Genomic DNA, 21,869 nt, shown 5'->3' with positions numbered 1-21,869 from the left:
TTTTTTTTCCCCAGATTTTTTTTATATGTATGACTCTGTTTTGCTTACATATATGTTTATGTGTACCTGGTATCTGTGGAAGAGGGAGTCAGATTCTCTGAAACTGGAGATTCCAAGTTCAGTTCCCAGAGCAACAAGTGCTCTTAACTGCTGAGCTGTCTGTCCAGCACTGACTTTTGTAACTTTTTGTTTTTTTGAAACGGTTTCTCTACATAACCCCAGCTATCCTTAAAGATTTATTTATTTATTATATATGAGTACACTGTAGCTGTCTTCAGGCACACTAGAAGAGGGCATCAGATCTCATTACAGATGGTTATGAGCCACCATGCCCAACCCCAGCTATCCTTGAACTCACTATGTTAGACCAGGTTAGCTTTGAACTGCCGTTGTCTGCCTCCCTAGTGCTGGGATTAAAGACATGTACCACTACATGTAACTGGGGTACACCTGGCCAACATTTGTCATGTCCCCCTTCCCCCCAAGACAAGGCTTCTCTGTGTGGCCCTGGCTGTCTTAGAACTCTCTCTGTAGATCAGGCTGGCCTCGAACTCAGAGATTTGCTTGCCTTTGCTTCCCAAGTGCTGAGATTAAAGTCATGTGTCAACATTGCCTGGTGAGACTGGATATTTGAATAAAGAGAAGAGGCCTATTTAATGCAAGGTGTCAGAGATTGAACATCTAACATCAGATGGCTTCATCTGGTTGGCCTCGAGTAAGGCGGGAGGTGCTTTGGGCTGCAGTAGAGCCTGGTAAATAGCAGCCCGTGGGGGAGCTAATAGCTGTGACAGAGAGATCCTGGGAAGATGCAGGAGCATAGGGAGCAATCTGCTCTGAGAGCGCTAATCCTGTCCCTTGGGGGACGGCACCCCTGTGAGACAACATTAATCCTTCTTAAACAGCTAATTACTTCTCTTAAGGTCTGCTGCCTCAATCCCTTTACCTTGAGGAGTTAAGCCTCAGCATGAGTTTTGGTGGGGACGAGGGGACGAACCACATTCATACCATTGCAGTGGACACATTTGATTCCATCACTTCCCTATCCTAGAATGTCGAGGTTATTAGTTGGTTTGTTTGTTTTTAAATAAACTGCTATAGATGAGATGGCTCAGGTGGTAAAGGTGCTTACTCCCAAGCCTGATGGTTTGAATTTATCCCCAGGACCCACATGGTAGAAGGAGAGGACAAGTCCTCTGACTTCCACGGTACCACCAACAATTAAATAAGTAAACAAACAAACAAGTAAACAAACATTTTAAAAAGAAACCAGCTCAGCGAGGAACTTTGTATCAGGGTTGTTGTCATGCCTGTAACTATTGTTAAAATTTCAGATTTTCAAATTTTGGATTTTTTTTTTTTATGCCAAATGGCAGTTACTGTGTTGGTAAAAATCCAAAGGTCGGGACCTCTGAGACTAGTTGAGGGGATAGTGAAGAGATGCTGTGGAAGTGTCCATCAGATATGATATATATACAAGCAAGAACCAAGAGCCACCCTCCTGTGTGCCTACTTAGAAAGCGAGGGTAATGTGTCCTACCTATCAGTGTGAGGAGCCACCGCCACCATGGTACGGGGTTGATGGAAAAGCCAGGGTCAAAGCATGTATGTAGGATTTTACATTAAAATCAAGATCCAATTAGGATTTGCTGGTTTTTTTTTTTTAACCATAAGGAAACTGGAGGAATGAACAGGAGGAAGTGATTGTATTTCACACTGTGTTTGGGATCGCCAAGGGGCAGGATCGGGAAGACTGTTAACTCTCTACTGTTGATATTTGATTTAAAGGATCACACACACACACACACACACACACACACACACACCCTTTTCCTTTTTATTCTGAGGGGAGACAGTGACTCTAGCCTAGGCTGCAAACTCTCCGAGGAGCTGGAGATGACCTTGAACTTCTGATCTTCCTGATTTTTCTACTCAAACCTCTTTCTTGTTTTGTGTTTTTAAACACCCTCCTCCCCTCTAACCCCCAGTGCTGGGAACCGAATCCAGGGTCTGTGTATGCTGGCTGGGCTGATACTCCATCTCTGATCTGCATCCCCAGCCCTCTATCCAGACAAGTTTAACTGCTCACTTCGGCAGCACATGTAGTTAGAACAATACAGAGAATATCAGCATGACCGCTATGCAAAGATAACATGTAAACGTATGAAGTGTCCCATATTAAACACATTTTAGAATAATTTCTAAGCTGATTACTAGTATTGCAATTGTTTCTTCTTCAGAATACCTGAGAGAGTGGATTCCTACCTGGATAACATCTAGTGTTACAGTCTCAAAGAAATAATACATATTTCCCCTTACATACATGAGCAGGTGAGGTACATGTTAGCAGAGTCCTCTCGCTGTGCCAGCTCTAGGTTGACCGGAACCACTGTTAGTGTTTGCACCCAGGTCGGTCACCTTGCTGAGCAAAGTTTCTGGGAAGTTAGACAGCTGCATTCTGAATGTGGCTCATTGACTCAGACTTAGCTGGGCGTGGTGGATTGCTTTTAATACCAGAGCTCTAGAGGCAGAGGCAGGTGGATCTCTGTTCGTGCTTGACCAGCCAAAGAAACACACAGTGAGACACACATATATATATTTAGGGTCTTTTTTCCCCTTTTTTCCTTTCTTTCTTTCTTTCTTTCTTTCTTTCTTTCTTTCTTTCTTTCTTTCTTTCTTTCTTCCTCTTCTCTCCTTCCCTCCTTCCCTCCCTCCCTTCCTTCCTTCCTTCCTTCCTTCCTTCCTTCCTTCCTTCCTTCCTTCCTTTTTTTTTCTTTTTTTGAGACAGAATCTCACATAACTCAGACTGCTTCAAACTCATTTGTGTAGCTGAGAGTGACCTTAAGTTCTGATCTCCCTGCTTGCTAGGATTATATAGACATGAGTCACTGCACTGGACTCTCGGGTCTTTTGAAAATGTACTTGAATAAGCAGGCCAGTGAACTCTGACTTGGTTTTCTGTTGTTGTCCTCCTGGTCCCTTCCAGAGACAGGGTTTCTTTGTGTAGCTCTGGCTATCCTAGCAAGCTCTGTAGAGTAGGCTAGATTTGAACTTACAGAGTGCATGGGATAAAGGTGTGCACCACCACTTCCCGGCTAAACTCTAGCTTGTTTTGGCCAGTGATAGGCTGAGTTGGTTTGGGTGCTGAGAGGGGCTTTGCTGGGTCCTGACACTGGGAAGTCAGCCACACTTGTGTCTCCCTTTGTTCTCTCACACCTCCTTCCCACAGCCTCCCACAGTCATTGCCAGGGGAACATCTGAGGCTGTCCTTGTGATTTCAAAGAGCCATTATCCTCATATTAACAACATACATCTTTCCTGGTCTACTGGTCCTACCCTCTGCCCTTTTAAAACTCTCAGGCTGTAGCCAAGCTGGCTTCAAACACAAGACCCTCTTGCCTCAGCCTTTGGGTGCAGGGATTATAGATTTGGGCTACCATGCCCAGTTTGCTGGACCATGTGTGGTGGTGGTGGTGGTGTGTGTGAATATATGTGTGTGTGCACGCGCGAGTGCATGTGTGCATGCACCAGAGTTCAGTGTGCAGTGTCTTTCTCTGTTGATTGCACTCTACCTTGCTATTTTTTGAGGTCTCTTACTTACCAGAAGCTTGACATTTAGGTTAGTCTGGCTGGCCAGTGAGCCTTGGGCATCTTCCTGTCTCCACCCACCCAGAGCTAGGGTCGTAGATGCACCTTAGTTTCTGTTTTACCTGAGGCTAGGGATCGGAACTCAGGTCCTCAGCAGGGATTTTATCCACTGACCCTTTCTCTGGCCTTTTATTTAATTGAGTGAGTAGCTAGAGGAGTAGTTAAGTGGCTGAGCCCTTGACTGGCATGTGGGAAACCCTGGATTCTGTCAGCAGCACAGTGAATACAATGAAAGCAAACCAGAAGCAAGCGAGCTGACAGTGCTTCAGAGATCATCTATGGTTTTGTTTGTTTGTTTATTTGTTAATTTATTTTTTAAAATTTATTTTATTTTAGTCGGATTAGCACACACCTTTAATCCCAGCAGTTGGGAGACAGAAGCAGCTGAAGCTCTGAGTTTGAGGCTAGCCTAGTCTACAGGACAGCCAAGGCTACACAGAGAGAACCTGTCTTGAAAATAAATAAATGGCCAGGCGGTTGTGGCGCACGCCTTTAATCCCAGCACTTGGGAGGCAGAGACAGGCGGATTTCTGAGTTCGAGGCCAGCCTGGTTTACAGAGTGAGTTCCAGGACAGCCAGAACTACACAGAGAAACCCTGTCTTGAAAAACCAAAACAAACAAACAAACAAACAAAAAAGTAAATAAATATTTTTGGCGTTTTGCCTCCATGTTTGTCTATATGCCACTCATGTACCTGGTGCCCAAGGAAGCCAGAAGAAGATGTCAGATCTTCTGGAAATGGAGTTTACAGATTGTTAGAAGCAACCATACGGTGCTGGGAATTGAACTTGGGTTCTCTGGAAGAGCAACCAATGCTCCTAATTGATGAGCTCTCTTTCCAGCCCCATTCTTTTATTTTTTTAAAAAAAATACTTATTTCATTTTACGTGAATTTATGTGCACCCTGTGTATGCCATGGATGCCAGAAACGGCACTGGGTCCCTTGGATCTGGAGTTACAGATGGCTGGGAGCTGCCCTGTGGGTGCTGGGAACCAAATCCAGGTCCTCTGCAGAAGCAGTAAGTACCCTTAACCACTGAGCCAAACCCTCACCCCAAATCTTTTCCCCTTAATTCAGTGGTGCAGTAGGCAGTAGCGGTGGAGTTCTTCAGAAATATATCTTTCTTGGACTTCACTTCAGTAGGTCTGTGTTTCCTGTGATGACTGCTCAAGGAGGTAGCAAGGAGTTAGGCACCAGGAAACACAGGGAGGCCTTTCTGCAGACGCCTAGAGATGGGGTTTTCCTGAGTTTGGTCTCCTGGAGTGGGAGGTATCTACCGCCATGAAGTACAGCTGTCACAGGTTCAACTGGGCCACTCCCCACTAACATAATCCACAGCCAGTGGGCCCCAACAGGAAGGCTGCCATTAGTGACAGACAGGTTTAAAGATGGGTCCTTGAGGGGAGCACCAGCCTGAGGTTGAAACCAGCTCATTTCAGAAACAAAGTGGGAGGCAGAAGGGACTCGAGGGGTGACCCATCTGACACACAGGATGGGTGGAGGCATGACTGGACCTGGGATTGCTCTGTGGCTTGGGGACATGGCTGAGCTTGCTAGGGTCACAGGGCATGTGTGAGGAAGGGTTGCTCTATGTGCTGAGGAGAGGATCTGGCTTGACCTGTGTCCTGGAGCCTCAAGGTGTTCACTTCTTTCCTGGTATTGGCAGAAAGTGTCAAGAGGACCTGGCTTTGTCCTCTTGGGTGCATATCCCTAGGCCAGATGACATGATGGGACTCTTAGTCACCATGGGAGCGGTGTCAGGTCAGACTGCCATGCCCCAGCCGGTGAGCCCAGCTGCAGTGAATGTCCTGCTGCTCTATAAGCCCATGTGGTGTGTCAGTGAAGGTTCGTAATCCACAGTTGGGTTTCAGGGACCCAGAGCCATGAAATCTGGGGGGTGAAGCAGATGAAAACTGAACTCTGCGGTGAGGGACCAGGCTCCTCATCTAACAAAGATGGAAAGACAGGGCATCCTGCCTTTGTGCCACTACCCATGGCTGTTCACTTACCCGTAGGCCCTTTTCCATTTCCAACCATAAGATCTTGAGGCTGGAGAGATGACGTGGCAGGTAAGAGCACTCGCTCTTGCAGAAGACTTGGGTTCAAAACAAGGTAGATAGCTTCTGAAGAAGAACCTCTGAATCTGACTTCTAGCCTGCAAAGGCTACATGACACATACACACATAGAGACACACACACAGAGACACAGACACACAGACACACACACAGACACACACACACACACCCTTGTGAATTGTTTTCTTGTAAGCTGAATCTCAGCTTGTCCCGATGCAACTTAGTAAAAAGTAGCATTTTAAGAGGGAGTATTTAGAAAATTGTGTTTTATTTCTTTACTGTTTTTCTCACATTTGGAAACTAGTGTTTCCTAAAACCCACCCATGCCCTGGGCTGGCTGAGTCCCACAGACACAGGAGTGAGGGCCGAGGGACTCAGAGGCCAAACGGGACTGATACCTGGATTCTGTGGCTGTTGCCAACCTTGCTTCTGTGGCATTTTTATGGCCTCCCTGGCTGTGACCTGCCCTGCCACAGCAGGCCTGCCTGCAGAATGATGGGTACTCTATGCCAGCGAGGCATATGGACTTGATGAACCAGCAGGGGGTCTGGGTGAGGACAAAGAAAGTGTGTGGACAGGAGTATGACAGGAGACTAAGAGAGCCTAGAGCCGTCCTGTGGAGGACATCCACAGTGCAGAGGACCTAAGGCGCCCGTGGCTTGCAGTGGTTCACGTGTTCACTTGTCTCTTTCCTGTATGGACATCCTGTCTAGGAGGCAGGCAGTTGCTAACAGTATGCTGGCGATCTCTGTGGTGGCTGGACCAGAGCAGCTGTTGGCTGCTTCTTGGTGAGGCTAGTGATGCATGGGTGGACAACTGGACCCTGCTAGGAGCTGCGTGTCATGCTGGGTGGCATTGGAGGTGATGACAAGAAGACATAGAAGAGCAGAGTCAGGAAGCCTTGTGAGGATAGTGTGAAGAATAGCGACCCCAAAGCCGTGTCCTGAGCCACAGGGTTGGTGAATGCTAGGATACCACAGACAGAGCATCCCAAGTACAGTCTGGCTGGAGAGGCAAAGGCACTGAAGCATCGTTAGCCTAGGATGGTGGGCTGACCAAGTATCCCACGTGAAAAGACATTCCGAGGGAAGGGGCACACTGCTGGTTGGGGCAAAGCTGAAGGTTGTAGGTCTAGGCTCTGAGTCACCTGCAGGGAGTGGATAGGTGGCTGAGGCTTCAGTGTGACAGATAGACAACCTGCAGGCCATGCATATGGCTCTTAGGTAGCAGAAGCCCTGGATTGTGGTACTGGCTGTGCATACATACTTGGCTGTTATCGGGTGTTTGGGTGGTCTGGCTGGACTTTATTGGTTAGGAAGCTCTTGTTGGCTGTGTAGAAGGGGAGGGGCAGTGTGGTGCATGGTCTGGAGCATGCGCTTTGTATACCAGTGTCCTGGACATTGATCAGCAGAAGCCCCGCCTCTGGCTAGCAAGCCCTGCCCCACACCTCCCAGCTCCTCCTTCAGGCTGCAGTGCTGGCCTTGGGCAGTGCGGTGTGCAGTCCTGGACACAGTGGCTGCAGCACACCGTCCTCAGCCCTTAAGTGAAGACATGGACCCCTCGAGAGCCATCCAGCATGAGATCAGCTCCCTCAAAGGTACAGTCTGGAGGAGCCTGGCTCTCAGACACTCACTGACCTCTGGCTGGGTGTAACAACTCATGGGTGACTATCAGGGTCAGCCGTCTCCCTGATAACATTGAGATGTGCCGAGCTGGGGATGGAGGACCCCAGGCTCATGCCCTTCCAGGTTTCCTCCTAGGAGGGGGTGAAGGGAGCTCTAGTAGCTGCCCTGCAGCTCTGCAGCCCTGCAGTGAGTACTGCAGCAGCCGCATCAATAGGAGGGCGGGAGTGGGGGGGGGGGGTTGGCCCTGGAGCAGTCAGCACTCCTCCGCCTGGGCCAGATGCCTCACAGATTGGTGTATGAGGGGGTAGTGTAGGCCTGTGAGGACCTTCATGCCCAAGGAATTAGGCGCCAGACGGGCTGGCCCTGGGAAAGCCACACTGTGGCTCTTTGTCCAGGGTTGGGGGGCTAGGGACTGCCCAAGGGCGCTGTCTGGTTGCTCTGGAAACCTGAAGGGACTGCCCAGGGAGTGCTGCTGGGCTCTCTCAGTGCTGAATCAGCAACTTCTCAGTGTTTCTGTAAGGTAGGACAGGGCACAGAGAGTTCTCCTAAGCCCACGGACCCTGAAGACAAGCAGCCCCAGACCAGGGCTGAGTGTGTGCCTGAGCACGTGGGGGCAGATGTGGGAGGACATGTTGTTCTAGGCTCCTCCCTGCGGCTCTCACGCTCGCAGGTGCTCCGGCTCGGGGGGGCGGGGGGGGGGGGTGTTTGGGGGGGGGGGGGGGAGGAGATTCCTCACACGGTGCTTCTGGTGCTAGGAGCTACTGCCCTCTCCTGCCTAAAGGTGGGATAGGGATGACGGCTGGGTTGACTTAGTTACTGTAAGGGCACCCACACGGGACTGGGCAGAGGAAACTTCAGGTCCAAGGGCTCAAGGTACTTTGGATGTGGCTGGAGATCATTTGGGGATGGTGGCAAGCTATGTATTGGCTTCGTGGGTGGGGATTACAGATTTGATGGGATTAGGTTAGGAAATTGTGCCAGGAAGATAAGAACTCTGAGTAGGGATGGGGTGAGTACAGGTTGCTGTAGAGAGGTGTCTGAGGGACAGGCCAAGAGAGTCAGAACTTGTTTGCTCTTAAAACTGGGTTGGTACTGGTCTTATAACCAAAACACTGGTGCTGTAGGTACTGCAGGGAAGGGGGTGTGGTGGCTGGCTGTACACTCTTGGCCCTACAGACCCAACTTAGTGCTACCCTGCACTTCCAGGGCTGGGCTCCCAGGGCCTGGCCCCCTTCCTGCCTAAATTTGGCTAGGGGCGTGGTACAGGGAGAGCCCTGCCGCAGTGAGCTGGCTGAGCTGGCCTCAGGGAAGGCTTTGGGAACTGTTGGCTGAGCCTTCAGAGTTTCCACCCGCCACCGGTCTGTGTCTGTATGTTTGGAGTCTGCTGGGGCGCCATGGTGACAGCCCATAAACCCGCCCCATGCACTGCTTTGTTGGCTGCCTGCCCGCCGCTGGCCAGCACCTCCCACCGCAGGATCCCCCGCCTCCGCCCTATTTATAATCAGTTCCTGGGTTTGCAGTGCTTGGTGGGAATGGGTGTGTCCACTCAGGGAGAGCCTTAATGGCTTGGGGGTTTGGTGTGGCACAACAGGGAGAGTTGGGGTACTGGGTAGTGACACCAGCATAGGCTCCATGCGTGTGGGACCCTTGGTTGTGAGGACCCAGCAGAGCTGACAGCTGTGCTAGGCAGCCCTTTGGGCATGAGATCATTCCTCTTCCTTTCACTTCAGTCCCTGACTATGTCCTCGTGTCCTCTCCACAGCACCTGCCCCTCTCGCCACAAGTGGACAGACACTCAGGCTGCCTGGGGTAGGGAATTTTTGGATGTCAGGGCCACCAAGTCTGGAGTGTTGGGGACTTGGAGACTTTGATTCCGTATGGCAGCTGGGAGTCCCTGGTCTCCAACAGCTGCGCTGAAGGTGTGGGAGGAAAGAGGCCTCACCCAGAGCCCTCCACCCTGAGCTCTCTTCAGCCGTCTTGGACTGGAAAGTAGCTTTGTTTCTGGAGCCACCCCAATCTAGCCTGGCATGCAAGTGTTAAGTTCCATGGTCATCTGGTGAGAGGGGCACTGTCTCTTTCCTTTTCTGATGGACAGTGGCAGTGGTGCCTGCAGCCAACTGTCTGTGCGTTCTGGCTGCTCCCCGCTCTACTCCTTCAGGTCTCTGCCCACCTACCACACCCCAGATTCCTCTCCATACCCTAATCTTCCTCCCTTGGATTCTTTTAGATTTCCAGTTCACGAAACCCCTCCTTTTAGATAGCTATGGTCAGATGACACTCCACCCCACCCTGAGGTCACAGTGGGGGTGCTGTCCTTACGCTGAGGACCCCCACTGGCTGTCTCTGCTCCCTGTTTTCTGCCGTCTATTATCTCCTGGGGGGGGTGATTCTTGATCCGTATTACACTCCATCCTGCTCTTACAGTCTCGGGAACCCTGGACAAGTGTTTTAGAAACAGATGAGATATAATTTCTGACACTGGAGCTATGTGGCCTGGGTGGGGAGGGGCAGTTTATTAGTGACCCCCCACTCTTCAAGGGCCCCGCCAGTAGTGGGTGGGAGGGGCTGGCCCTGCTGCTGAGTCAGAGGGGGCCGGCCCAGGAGTCCTGGAGGGCGGGCAGGCGGGAGGCTCAGACAGGCAGCCTTGCCGGCGCAGGAATTCACAGAGCAGGGCTCTGGAGCCTCACTGCCCCTGAGCCTGCGCCCTTGTGCTTAGAACCGGAGCCTGCCTGCCTAGTTGCCAGTGGCCCCTGCCGCATTCTGTGCCAAAGGAGCCTCCTCAGCCTCCTGGCTGTGCCCCACCTGCTGTCCTCACCCTGTGCTGACCGGCAGGCTTCCAGCAGCCATGGTGGCTGGCATGCTCATGCCGCTGGACCAGCTACGGGCCATCTATGAGGTGCTCTTTCGTGAGGGGGTGATGGTTGCCAAGAAGGACCGGCGACCCCGCAGCCTGCATCCCCATGTGCCTGGCGTCACCAATCTACAGGTCATGCGTGCCATGACCTCACTGAAAGCTCGGGGACTGGTGCGGGAGACCTTTGCCTGGTGCCACTTCTACTGGTACCTGACCAACGAGGGCATTGACCACCTACGCCAGTACCTACACCTGCCACCGGAGATCGTACCTGCCTCTCTGCAGCGTGTGCGCCGCCCTGTCGCCATGGTGATGCCTGCACGTCGTCGCTCCCCCCATGTGCAGACCATGCAAGGTCCCCTAGGCTGTCCACCAAAGAGGGGGCCTCTGCCAGCTGAGGACTCCGCCCGTGAGGAGCGGCAGGTCTATCGCAGGAAGGAGCGTGAGGAGGGGGCACCTGAAACCCCTGTGGTGTCTGCCACCACCGTGGGGACCCTGGCCAGGCCAGGCCCGGAGCCCACCCCAGCCACAGGTCAGCTGCATTTTGGCTCCAGGCCGTGAGGGATGGGAAATGACTGTAGGTGTTTTTGGTGCTGGGGCTTAGGTCTGGTGGGCTCTGGTGGGCCCATTGTGTGGATGGGTTCTGTTCATATCAGCAGATGGCGCCTTTTCTGCCTGAGGGTGCCGGGTGTTCTAGCCAATGGACCCACGTGGCTTGTGCTCCTCCAGGCAAATCCTGGTGAGGGCGGGGCCTGTACACCCCAAGACTGGCAGGACCAGCTGTTGGTGTAGTCCTGTTGTACCCCTCTCAGGCACTGTCCTTGCCCTTGCCCCCACCTCCTCCCCCCACCCAGTGGCCTTTGGAGGTCCCTCTTTTCAGAAGTGGGTGTGTATAGAAGAGCTACTGGCATGGGACTGGCTCAGGCAAACCACTTGTCCATTGAGGCTTGAGTCTGTCTTCCCCTATGGCCAAGTGGCTCAGATTCTGTATTACATGACCGGTACTGAGGGCCCCCATGACTGGGTGCCTGGGCTGCTTGGAGTTGGCCATGCTCTGGAGGTGGAGTGGCTCTAGGTTAGATGGAAAGATGGGCACAGCTCAGGAGCGTTGCCCAGGAGGGCAGAGGCCAGGGTATGGGGATGCTGACCCAGCCTGCGGGCTAGGTGAGGGTTTTGTTTTTTTTTCCCCAGTTGGAAGCCAGGTCTTAGAGGATGGGACCACAACCCATTAGCCCAGGGGCTTCCAGTAAGTACTCCGTCTGTCCTTAAGCCCTATGCCATCAGGACATGGCTAGGCTGTGTGCTCTCCGCACGATGCTTGTGCAGGCTCTCCTGAAGCACATTGTCCTCAATGCCTGCTGAGGGCATCCCAGGACCTCCAGCATTATCCATGTATTCCAGGCACCAAAACAGCCTGGTGTCTATCTGCCTCCCTCTTTGTGCCGTAGTATGTGGGGAGGGACTTATTCTCTAGGAGTGGGGAAGGGAATCCAGAGTGAGGGTAAACCCTACATTGGACACAGCTGCCTGAGCAGAAGCCTCAGTCTTGACCTTTCTAAGTTGGACTTCTATGGCTTGTTGGAGTGATGAATGTAGCTGGAAGGGCCAGGGAATTTGAATGGCCTCTGGGCTCTCTCCATGGCCTTAGGCAAGTTGACGGCCTCTCCAGCTTCCCTGTAACCATGGCTATGTCTCTGTCCTTTTGGGTGTGGTGAGTGGGAGGGGAGCCCTCCCCTGCTTTTCTTGCTTTGCTTCCTTGTCCTTGTCCAGACTGGGCCAGCAGTTGGCAGTGGGACTAGGAGGGGGTTCTGGGTGTGGCTGTAGTGGGCAAAGAAGGGGGGCAACCTCCCTCCCCTGTCTCTGATGGAGGTGACTCAGTCTTCCCAGCCACAACCGCTTGTGGCAATTCAGAGTTTCCAACAGGAAATAAGCTCCAGCTTCAGACTGAGTCAGGGCCCCAGGCGGATTCGCCCCCCACACCCTCAGGACTGAGCTCTGGGCCTTAGGTGCTGGGTGTGGCTGGTAGCAAGGGCATTTTGGCTGGCTCCACATACAGGCTGGGACAGATCTGATGCCACTGAAAACCATTGGCTTCTTTAGGTTAAAAATGAGCGAGCAAGCTGGGTGGTGGTGACTGCTCACACCTTTAATCCCAGGACTCACAAGGCAGAGACAGGCAGATCTAAAAAAAAAAAAAAAAGATGAGCCACAAAGATGGGAGCTTTTATAGCATGGCCCCTCCAGTGGGTTATACATTAAGTCTGTGCTGCAGCAGTGGTCACCAGCAGGTCCCAGTTACCCAGTTAGATGGGCAACCTCTGTCTATATAACCCTGGCCAGGGAGCCAGACACTTGGCAGAATGAATTGGGAACCCCCCCCATGTCCAATCAGCATGCTTACGTGGAGGGTGTCATGTCTTGCAGTTTCAGATGTGGTAAGGAGAGAGTGTGTGGTAGGAGATGGCTTTAGGAGCCATCAGAGAGCTCAACCTGACAGTCCTGAAGTTGCTCAGCTAAGAGAGTTACCATGAGGAGGGAGGCACCAGAGATTTCCTTGTGTTATAAAGTTGCTGGAGTGGTTTGTGTGTGTGAATTTCATTTTAACGCCAAGAGATAGTATCTTGCCTGGCTCAGAATTCAGAACTGGTCCAGAAGTGTTTGGAGCAAAGATGTCTGAGCACTCTGAGGCCTCTGCTCTCAGAGGGACGTCATGTAACAGTCGGAACATGGACATCAGGTCTCCTGTTTCCATGCCAACACGTGGCTTATGTACCCTGACTTTCCCTGTGGTGTCTACTGTATGGCATGCTGCAGTGCTGCCTCGCCTTCCTCCACCTCCTGCTCAGGTGGGCTGTGGCTCTGGGCAGGTGCTCGTTGGTGCTGGGATGCAGAAAGGAATCTGAAGAACTCTGAAATGTTTTTACCCAGGTTGTGGACGAATCAGGTTTGCGTTTCCCAGGTTATATACTGCTGGATGGGAGGAAATGTAGACCGTTCAGGGATGTCATGTTTGCTCAGACTAGAGCACTGAAATACTTGATGGGGGACTTGGGCAAGGGAGGGGGGCAGCTTTGGGAGCTGAGGGAATGTGAGTATCAAGGAGGAGTAGACAGGGTTCAGCAAGATGGCTCTGCAAATAAAGGTGCTTGCTGTTAAGTCTGAGAACCTGGATTTGATCCCTGGACCTGCAAGGTGAAAGGAAGGAATTGACTCTCCACAGTTGTCCTCTGGTCTTTCTACTTTCATGCAGTGGCACACACACACACACACACACACACACACACACACACACACACACACACCTCATAGATAAATAACATAACATAATATAACATAACTGCAAAGAAACAAAATTAAGTGGAGGAACTCAGGGACAAGCATGTGAATCAGCAGTGTGGTTGCTCGGAGTGGTCAAGGTACTGATTTGATCCCTAGTACACCAAAATGGTACATGTTTTGTATGTGTGCACACAAGCACATGCACACATGTGGCTACATGGAATGTGCCTCTTAGCGTGTGGATGTTTGACATGTGGGTGCGTGGGGTGGCAAGGCTTGCCTGGCAGGGAGAGGGTATGGGGTGAGTTGGGCTGTGTCTGGTGGAGATAGTAGGGAAGGCCAGTGGCCTGGAACTCCAGAGCTTGGGGACTAAGGCAGGCCTTGCCTCTGTACCCCCAGATTGGTCTCTCCAGGCTACCTGCTGATACCGGTCACCAGGCTTGGGTTCTGTTGGTCTGGCTGACTGTGGGGACCCTTTAGTCAGTCATGAGGAGGAGCTACTGCTGGGTGTGGAGGTCAGGGCATGAGCAAGCCCTCCCTTTGCTTCCCACCCCTTCCCTCCTTCCTGCCTTCCCTTCCTCTCTGCTGGTTCTGGGAGCAGCGTGTCCTGGCCAGCAGCTATGGATAGGTACAGCATGGAGGAGCTGATCCAGCTGGGCCAAGGTAGGGCACAGCAGAAGTGGAGGCTTCAGGTAGAGGTTAGAAAGTTAGGAGGGACCAAAGTCTCCATCTGAGACTTTGGCAGTCTTTGGCAGGGGACAGGTCCCTGAGAGGGAGGATTGACTGTGTGTCACCTACTGATAGTTCTCATGACCTCAGGTACCAGGATGTAGGGATGGCATGGCCCCTCACAGCTAGCTCAGGCTAAGTGGAATGTGGGATAGGGGCCCCAAGGCAGACTAAGTGGTGGTGGTGGGGCTGCTCAGAGCCAGGGCACTTTGCTTTGGGGGACTAGTCACTGAGACTGTGGAGACATGCATGGGCTCTGCTGTGAGAGAGGCTGTACTGTTCTCTCTGCTAAACCTTGCCTGACTATCTCTGTCCCTGTCCACTGCCAGTCACCAGAGGTCTCTTTGGCCTGCTCAAGGGGCTTTCAATACCCCACCCCAGTTGGCCCAAGAGCTGAGCACCACAGGCTACTTTATGAGGAAGAGGTGAGCCCAGCCTTCTCATGCACTCCTCTGCCCAGTGTGAACAGGGTGCCTGCCCCACACCAGCAGGCAGGGTCTGAGGCAGTTTGCTATGCTGTGTTGACTTAGTCGAGGCCGTATATGTTGGGGACTCATTTGACCCTGTGGAAGCTCAGGCCAGCTTCTCACTATGACCAGGCCCCAGTTTCCTCACCTGACTAGTGTGCTCACAGCCAAGACTCCTTAGCCGTTTGTCAGTCAGGACCCATGGGCCTGGCCCAGTGTGATCAGGCTCCTGGGAGGATGTGGGATTGTGTCTCCCCTCCACATAGATGCATACATACACACAGCTCGTTTCTCAGGAAGCACTGGGGTCCAGGTCAGTATTGCATATGGCGGATGTGTTGTGGGCTTGCTTGCTGACTTGCCAGCATTGTGCCTCCACAGACTAGGGATGCTGGGAGCCTGGGGGTTCCCCATTCTGTGATCTCTGGGGTACCAGGAGGGTCAGGGGTAGGTGTGCAGCCTGCTGGGTACAGGTGGGTGAATGCTCATGCGGCTTAGGCCCTGTTTTGGGTTGCCTGAGTCTCTGACTTGTAGTCTGACCTTGGAGACACAGTCCTGTCTGCCCTGAGGCCAGGTGTTGTGTCGAGTGCCTTGCACAGAGCTCTCTGGGAGAAAAGGGATTGGTGCCTTTTTGGCCTGTGTGGCATTTCCCAAGAACACCCCAGAAGATGGGCAGGGTATGGGCAGCACCCTCTCCCAAGGGAACATGAGCCTGAGTCCACGTCTGTCTCCATCCATGGTGGATCCGGATGCCAGGCACCTCCTTATTATAGTATCACCCATGGGAGCTGGGAGGGGGGAGACTGGGGAGGGAGAGCACTAGGGGGCTAAGTGTTGTGGGGCCGCCCAGCCAGATGGGACTCCAGTGAGCCTGGGCTCCACACGTCATGTACTAAGTCTGGACAAGTGACGGGCCTTGCTTGCCCTCCTCGGATATTTATATCCCCCTGGGCCCCCTGCCCACTGCTCTTCTCCCCTCCCCCAACTTCTGCTGACACGGCTGGAAAGCTGTGCCCTCCTCCGGCCTCACCACTGCCGCTGCAGGCTTGCTGCCTCAGAGGGGCCTGTGACCCTCCCCACGCCCCTCACCCACTCCCTGTTGGCCCCGTGGGCTCCTGTCGCTGTCCCCAATGAAGATCGTGCCCGGTAGGTGGGGCAACCCTTCAGAGTCTTTTGGGAACCCAGCTAGGCTGGAGGCCATGACTCCTGTTTTCCTCTGCATACACCCCCCCACCCCCCGCCTGCCTAGCCTCACCTGGCCTCTCCCTCAGACCCTGTCAGGGCCTCACACTGGACCTTGGGGCTTGTGAGGAGCCCACCTGTCTTTCAGTATGGTGGGGTCAGTTGTAGGGAGGGCAGTGAGGGACTGGGCATTGACATCTGTCCACCCTCTGTGCTTGGTGGCTGTTCCCAGAGGGCACCCTTGGAAGTAGACTGAGCGTTCAGGCTTCCTCCCGATGTGGGCAGGGAGTGCTGGTTAGCTTTGACGTGGGAAGGAGAACCTGTGTTGAGTTACCCAGGCTAGGCTGGGGGGCTGAGGCTTGGGGAGAAGAGCTACAGGCCCCTCCTCCTGGCGGGTGTGGCTGTGGGTAGGCAAGGGTTAAGGCTCCAGTTAACCTTGAGCGTCGTGGCTCTGCGTAGAGACAGCTGAGCTGGGCCCTGTGGGGAGTGCGAGTGGGGAGCGGCCAAGAGCCACGAGAGGGAGGAGGCTGGGAGGAGGCTGGGTGAGAGCGCAGTTGCTGCCGAGGGGACTGTACATTGTCCCCCGGCTGAGTGCAGACAGTACAGTAGGGCTGTCTCTGAAGGCAGGGCAGCAAGAGACAGGGTGGGCTCTGGTTCTGGGGCACCCCTTCGCTCACCCTCCATGCAAGGAGGTGCTGTCTGACTTCGCAGCAGCTGGTCCCTGGTGAGGACGGCTCTGCCCATTCTGTGTGGCAGCCATGGAGCCGTCGGGCAGCCTGTTTCCCTCCCTGGTAGTCGTGGGTCATGTTGTCACTCTGGCTGCCGTATGGCACTGGCGTAAGGGGCATCGGCAGGCACGAGATGAGCAAGGTAAGCACCCTTGCCTCTGCCACTGTCATGGGCCACCGCCCCTGACAGGAGACTGGGGCGGGGCAGGGGGTGGAGGGTCCGCCTTCCCCCGCCCCTTGCCTTCTCCTGAGCCCTCCTCTTCCTGTTCCTGAGTGAAATAGCAGTGTTTGTGAAAGCCGGTTGTTTCCCTTGTGCCTACTCTGCATTGAAGACCCTGCCACTTCCTAGGGTGTGCTGGGGGTAGAACTTTGTGGCTGGTTAGCCTGCATCAGGTCCTGGGTAGGTGAATGGAAAGAGGCAGGGTGAGCTCTGGACTGAAGGCACAGGCCTATGGGAATGCCTACCTTTTAAAGAAAGGCCCCTCTCCCTTGCCACAGCAGTGAGAAACCAGAGTGGCAGGTTCACAGACTGATCTGGGCAGGGCCACAAAGCCTGCCTAGTGACCTCCCTGCCAACAGAGTGTAGGCTGAGTTGCACAAAGGAAGTTTGTCTAAGTGTCCTCCAACATGGCATACCAGAACCAGTTGTGGGGCAAGAAGTTAGGCTCTGTTCTGCCCTCTCCTCAAAGTCACCAGTCCTTGGGCCATAGTCCGAGGAGGCCATGCTCACCGCAGGATGGGGTGGGGCTGAAGTGAATGGAGCCTGGGACAGTCCCTGGGGATTGGGCAGTTCTGCACCAGGGCTTCTGGCCAGAGGAACAGCCCTCATGAGGTGCACCTCAGGCCGGGACTGATGGGAGTGTGTTTGTGGCCTAGTGCCCCCTAGCGGCCCTGCTAGGTCTTAGCGTCCAGCGGAAGATCGCCAGGACGCGGGTTTTCCAGGCGGTGGCTTTAGGTTTCCCAGAAGCCTGTGAGTCAGCTGCAATCAGGGGCATCCAACAGGATGCACAGGCCTAAAGCTTCTTCCCCTCGGAGATGTTTTTCGTTTGGGACCAAGACACCCCGGGCTCAATTTAGTTTCTTGTCACCACATGAGGGAAAGGGCTCTCTGCGTCCCCTTTTGTTTCACTGGGTCCCCGGCAGTGCCAGGTGTGGGCGTGGTCGCCCTCAATTCTGTATTTTGTTCATTGCCTCAGCTGATCTGGCTCCTTGGGGCGGGTGATCCTTGCATATCCTGCTGGAAGTGGCACTCCCACAGACCCCAGTGTTGTTAGCCCAAGCGTGGGAGGAACCCCGGAAAACTCCAATCATTGGACAGCTCCCAGACCCTTTTGACTTAGAGGGCACCTGCACCCCGGTTCCCTCGAGTTCCCGCGAGCTGCTTTGCTCCCGAAGGGCTGCGGCGCGGCTTCCTGGCCTACACTGGGCGGGGCGCTTGCAGCAGGGGCAGGTTCTCCGGGTCTGGGTATTGCGTCTGGTGGGCGGGGGCGAACGTGGAAGGCCAAGCCAGGGCCTTCAGCCTTCAACATAGGGACGGCTTCCGTGTCGTCGGCGAGCACCCCGGGCACTCGGGGCTCCTGGCAATGGCAGGGACGTGGGCGGCGAAGGGCGTCTTCACTTCGCAGAGGGAGATCCTGCTGCAGCGGCCCTGCTGGCTGGATGGGGGCTGCGAGCAGGTCCGCAGGGGCTACCTCTACGGACAACTCTGTTGTGTAGGTGGGTGCGGCCGCTCAGGTTGGTGGGCAGGTCTTGAGCTTGTGATGGGTTGTGTTGCTTGGCCCAGGTACAGCCCCGCCTCCAAGCTCCGGAAACACCTGGGAGGAAGACAGAGTTGTCTTGCTCAGGGATAGGTTTTCCTCTGGAGGAGGGGGATGGTGAGTGGGCGGGCCAGAGGGTTTTCCGGACTTAGTGCTTTAGCTGTGGTGACGATCCCAGAGCGGATCGGGCGCTGAGGGTGGGACTCTGGGCTCTCCCACTTGTGCTGTCCTTGGCGCCTTCAAGGTTCTCTCCCAGAGAGAGACAGCGACAGAGAGAGAGAGGGAAGAGAGAGGGTGTATGTTGAGCAGAGAAAGACATTCCTTAGAGGACCATAATTACCTACTTTTTTCAGGGAGACTGACTTAGCCGAGGGTCAGCTGCCTTCTACACATGTGCAACACACTGCTGTGGTGGACAGTGTCCCTGGGGGCTGATTGGACAGGTGGCAGAGTCCCTGTGAGGTGTGCAGCAGCATTTGAGGGGATGCCTGGGCTCTAGCCAGGTCTGGGCTGGGCCGCCTTGGGAACAGTGACCTGTGAGTTTGAGTGAGAAGGATGAGCCCCAGCTAGTGGCAAGGGGCAAGGCCGGGAGTGATGAGAACATGGTCAGGGGAAGGAGTGCTAGGGGAGGTGGAAACCCCGGCCTGGAGTTAAGTCCGATTCCCAGACAGCATCCTTAGAGCGTGACAGTGGCAAAGACGAAGACTCTGGAAAGCAGTTTAACTGGAGTCTGGGTTCATGTACACCTTTGATATCAGATCCTGTCTTCTACATTCTAGTGGTTTCTTGGGTCTGTGTGCTCAAATGCTGGCCCGTTTCCAGAGCCTGTGCCCTCAGCACAGTGACAGCTCATAGCACCAGTGCAGCCACTGTTGGCTCACCTCCGCCTCTCTGAAGGGTTTGCTTCCTGATGAGGAGCTTGCTGGCCTAGTGTTTGAGAAGCTCCCAGAACACTGACCAGTGTAGAGTCAGATTTGAGGTTCAAAAGGCATCTGGAGTGAGAGGAGTCATCTCTGGTGGGTTGCAGTGATTGTTGGGCCAAAGGGAGAGAGCTAATGGTCTTGTGTTGGAAGCTGAGGAGAACCCTCAGGTGTGACACCTGGTAGAGAGCAGTGTGTGCTCTGGGGTTACAGCTTCAAGCTCTCTCAAGACTTAATCACCCATTCCTGCTCTGCCCTACAGAGTTTTGGTGCCCTCTTGTGGCCAATGAGGAAGCAGCAAGGGCAACATAGGGCAAACTTTTCCTGGAATAGAGAGAACTTAGCCTCTGGGAGGGGGGTTGTTCCTCAGCAGCGCACACACAGCTGGATCACATCAATGCCTCTGCTGGAAAATTCTTGTGGTCTGGGTGGTACATTTTTTCCGAGAGTGGGTCGGGTTGGTTGGGTAGTTCCAGAGGCTGGCCCTAGGTGGCTCCATTTTCTGACCTCAGGGAGTCAGAGGCTGTAAGTAGACACGGAGAGTTAGACAGGTGTAGTCCCAGGGGCCCATGCCCTTTGCCCAGGTTCTCCACCTTTACAACCGGTAACAGCTGCTATCTGGCAGCCCTACCCTGCTGCAAACATTCCCATCCTGCCTCAAGGTACAGCTTCCTTTCTAGTGAGTCAGAGCACCCAGGCCCCCTCCCCAGGTCTGACTCACTGGCTGGTCCCCTCTGTGTGCCCCTTGCTGCCCCAGCAACCCCTTCTCCCACCCCAACTGGGGAGGTGTCCCTGCAGCTTGGGCTGGGCTGCCCTGCTGGGATGAGTCACCACTGAGCTATGAGCTGTTCTTGCCTGAGGTGAGCTTTGCCTGGCTGGGCTGGCTTGGGCTGGACTGTTGGAGATCCTGTGGGAGACCCTGCCAAACCCAGGAGGTCCTTCAGCGGAGCCTGAAAGCCTAGCAGTTGTCGGGGCTACTGGGCAGGGCATAGTCCCTTTTTGGTGCTGGAGGTATGGTTTAGGGGAGCTTCAAGAAGAGAGGCAGCTGGTCTCCACCCCAGGACTTTACTATACTCAAACACCCCTGTGTGGTAGGGGACCTCTGTTCATTAAGTGTGATATAAGATCCCTCTGGGTGGCCATAGTATGTGTCCCCTTGTGATCCTGGGGCCAGCACCCCTCCCCCATCACTATACCCAGGTCCTATTGCTGTGGGTAGGGTGGGTGAGGAAACCCGGGTTTCCTGTTTCTGGTGGGCTGAGGGTGTGGCCATGGGGGAGGGGCTGCCTTCCTCCTTTCCTGCAGGGACACTCCCCTCTGGGGGACGGGCAAGTCTGGGTAAAGCTTATTGGGTGGGACGGCCTTGCTAGGAGCACAGCAGGCAAGGGAGTGGCCACCAGAACTCCAGTCTGAGCTGAGCCTCTGTCGAGTTACTGTCCAGAGCGGCCAGCAGCCTTCAGCAGCCTGTGTACCACACGAGGCTGCCTAGACTAGACGGAGCACAGCACCTGAGAGCCGAGGGACAGGGTGACCAAGGGGTGGGGGCAGCACCATGTCTCAGCATCGGCTCCGTGTGCCCGAGCCTGAAGGCCTGGGTAGCAAGAGAACCAACTCAGAGGACAACCTCTACCTGGCTGTGCTCAGGGCCTCCGAGGGCAAAAAAGGTAGCTAGCATTTCTTCTGGGCAGGGCTTTGGTGATGATAGGAAGGGTTCTTCCTGTATCAGGAAGCCTTGGCACAGTGTGGGGTGGGGCCCTGTTCTAAGGGTATGGATTTCGGGGACAGACTCCAAGATGGGACCAGTGATCCATGCCCAATACTGACTGCCCTGGAACTTTAAGCCAGGGCATCTAGGGCTCTCTGTGTCGCTGGGAAGGCCCGCTGCCGTGTCAGGGAGACTCGACTTTCCCTCCAAAAGCCCTGCTGGCCCTAGCCCTGCCATGCTCTTGCTCAGCCTGGGAGGCAGCATGTGGGGTGGGGCAGGCTGGGACTTGTATGCTGTGGGCTCTGTACAGTGGCTCTAGACCTCCTGTCTTAGGAACAATGGAGGTTTTAAAGAGCAGCCCTCAGCTGGGCCTGACTAGACCTGGGTTCCTTGGTCTCTGGTGTCTGTGTGGGGAGGCTTCTTGGTGGACCCCTGTCTTTCTGATCTGGAAAAGCCCAGGGATTGCCCCGGTGGAGCCTTGTCAGGCAAGGTTTGGTGAAACAGGCCACTATGTCTGCACCTCTGGAAGCCTCTCTAGGTTTTTCCTAGGCTGTAGGTAAACTGGTTTTGTCTCCTCCAGATGAACGAGACCGTGTGCAGAAGAAAACTTTCACCAAGTGGGTCAACAAACACCTTATCAAGGTTAGTGGTGCCTACTTATGAGTCTGGAGGGTTCCCCAGCCCACGTCCCCTGCTCACCGGGTGTTCTCACACATCCTAGGCTCCTCTTTCATCTCTGAAACCTGTTATTTTCTGTCCTTTCCTCCCACGCTTACTCCTGTCTCTTTCTTCCTCTTCTTTCTGGTCTCTCCTGGCTCTGCTGTAGCACTGGAGGGCAGAGGTAGGTGCCTGCCTGGGCTGGGGTGTGCTCCATGGTCCTGCCCCTCCATACCCACAGCA

At 54.1% G+C, this 21,869-nt stretch overlaps 1 protein-coding gene and 1 pseudogene across 7 annotated transcripts in view; both read left to right on the top strand.

Moving 5' to 3' along the window:
- Plec (plectin) overlaps positions 1 to 21,869 on the top strand; it is a 61,784-nt gene that overhangs the window by 16,122 nt on the left and 23,793 nt on the right. For 4 of the 7 annotated variants that reach the window (XM_028778802.1, XM_028778801.1, XM_028778803.1 and 1 more), the window contains one exon: positions 21,550 to 21,611. In XM_028778802.1, the coding sequence (XP_028634635.1) occupies positions 21,550 to 21,611 (62 nt within the window). Of the gene's footprint in view, positions 1 to 10,149; positions 10,735 to 18,098; positions 18,304 to 20,658; positions 20,929 to 21,549; positions 21,612 to 21,869 lie in introns of those variants that run through there. The other 3 variants (XM_028778800.1, XM_028778804.1, XM_028778805.1) reach the window with 3 other exon arrangements.
- LOC114630675 lies at positions 2,081 to 2,180 on the top strand (annotated as a pseudogene).

This window comes from Grammomys surdaster, unplaced genomic scaffold (genome assembly GCF_004785775.1).
Source record: "Grammomys surdaster isolate TR1022 unplaced genomic scaffold, NIH_TR_1.0 342, whole genome shotgun sequence".
Taxonomy (NCBI): domain Eukaryota; kingdom Metazoa; phylum Chordata; class Mammalia; order Rodentia; family Muridae; genus Grammomys; species Grammomys surdaster.
The sequence above is the reverse complement of the archived record's forward strand: the minus strand, read 5'-3'. Positions and strand labels throughout refer to the sequence as shown.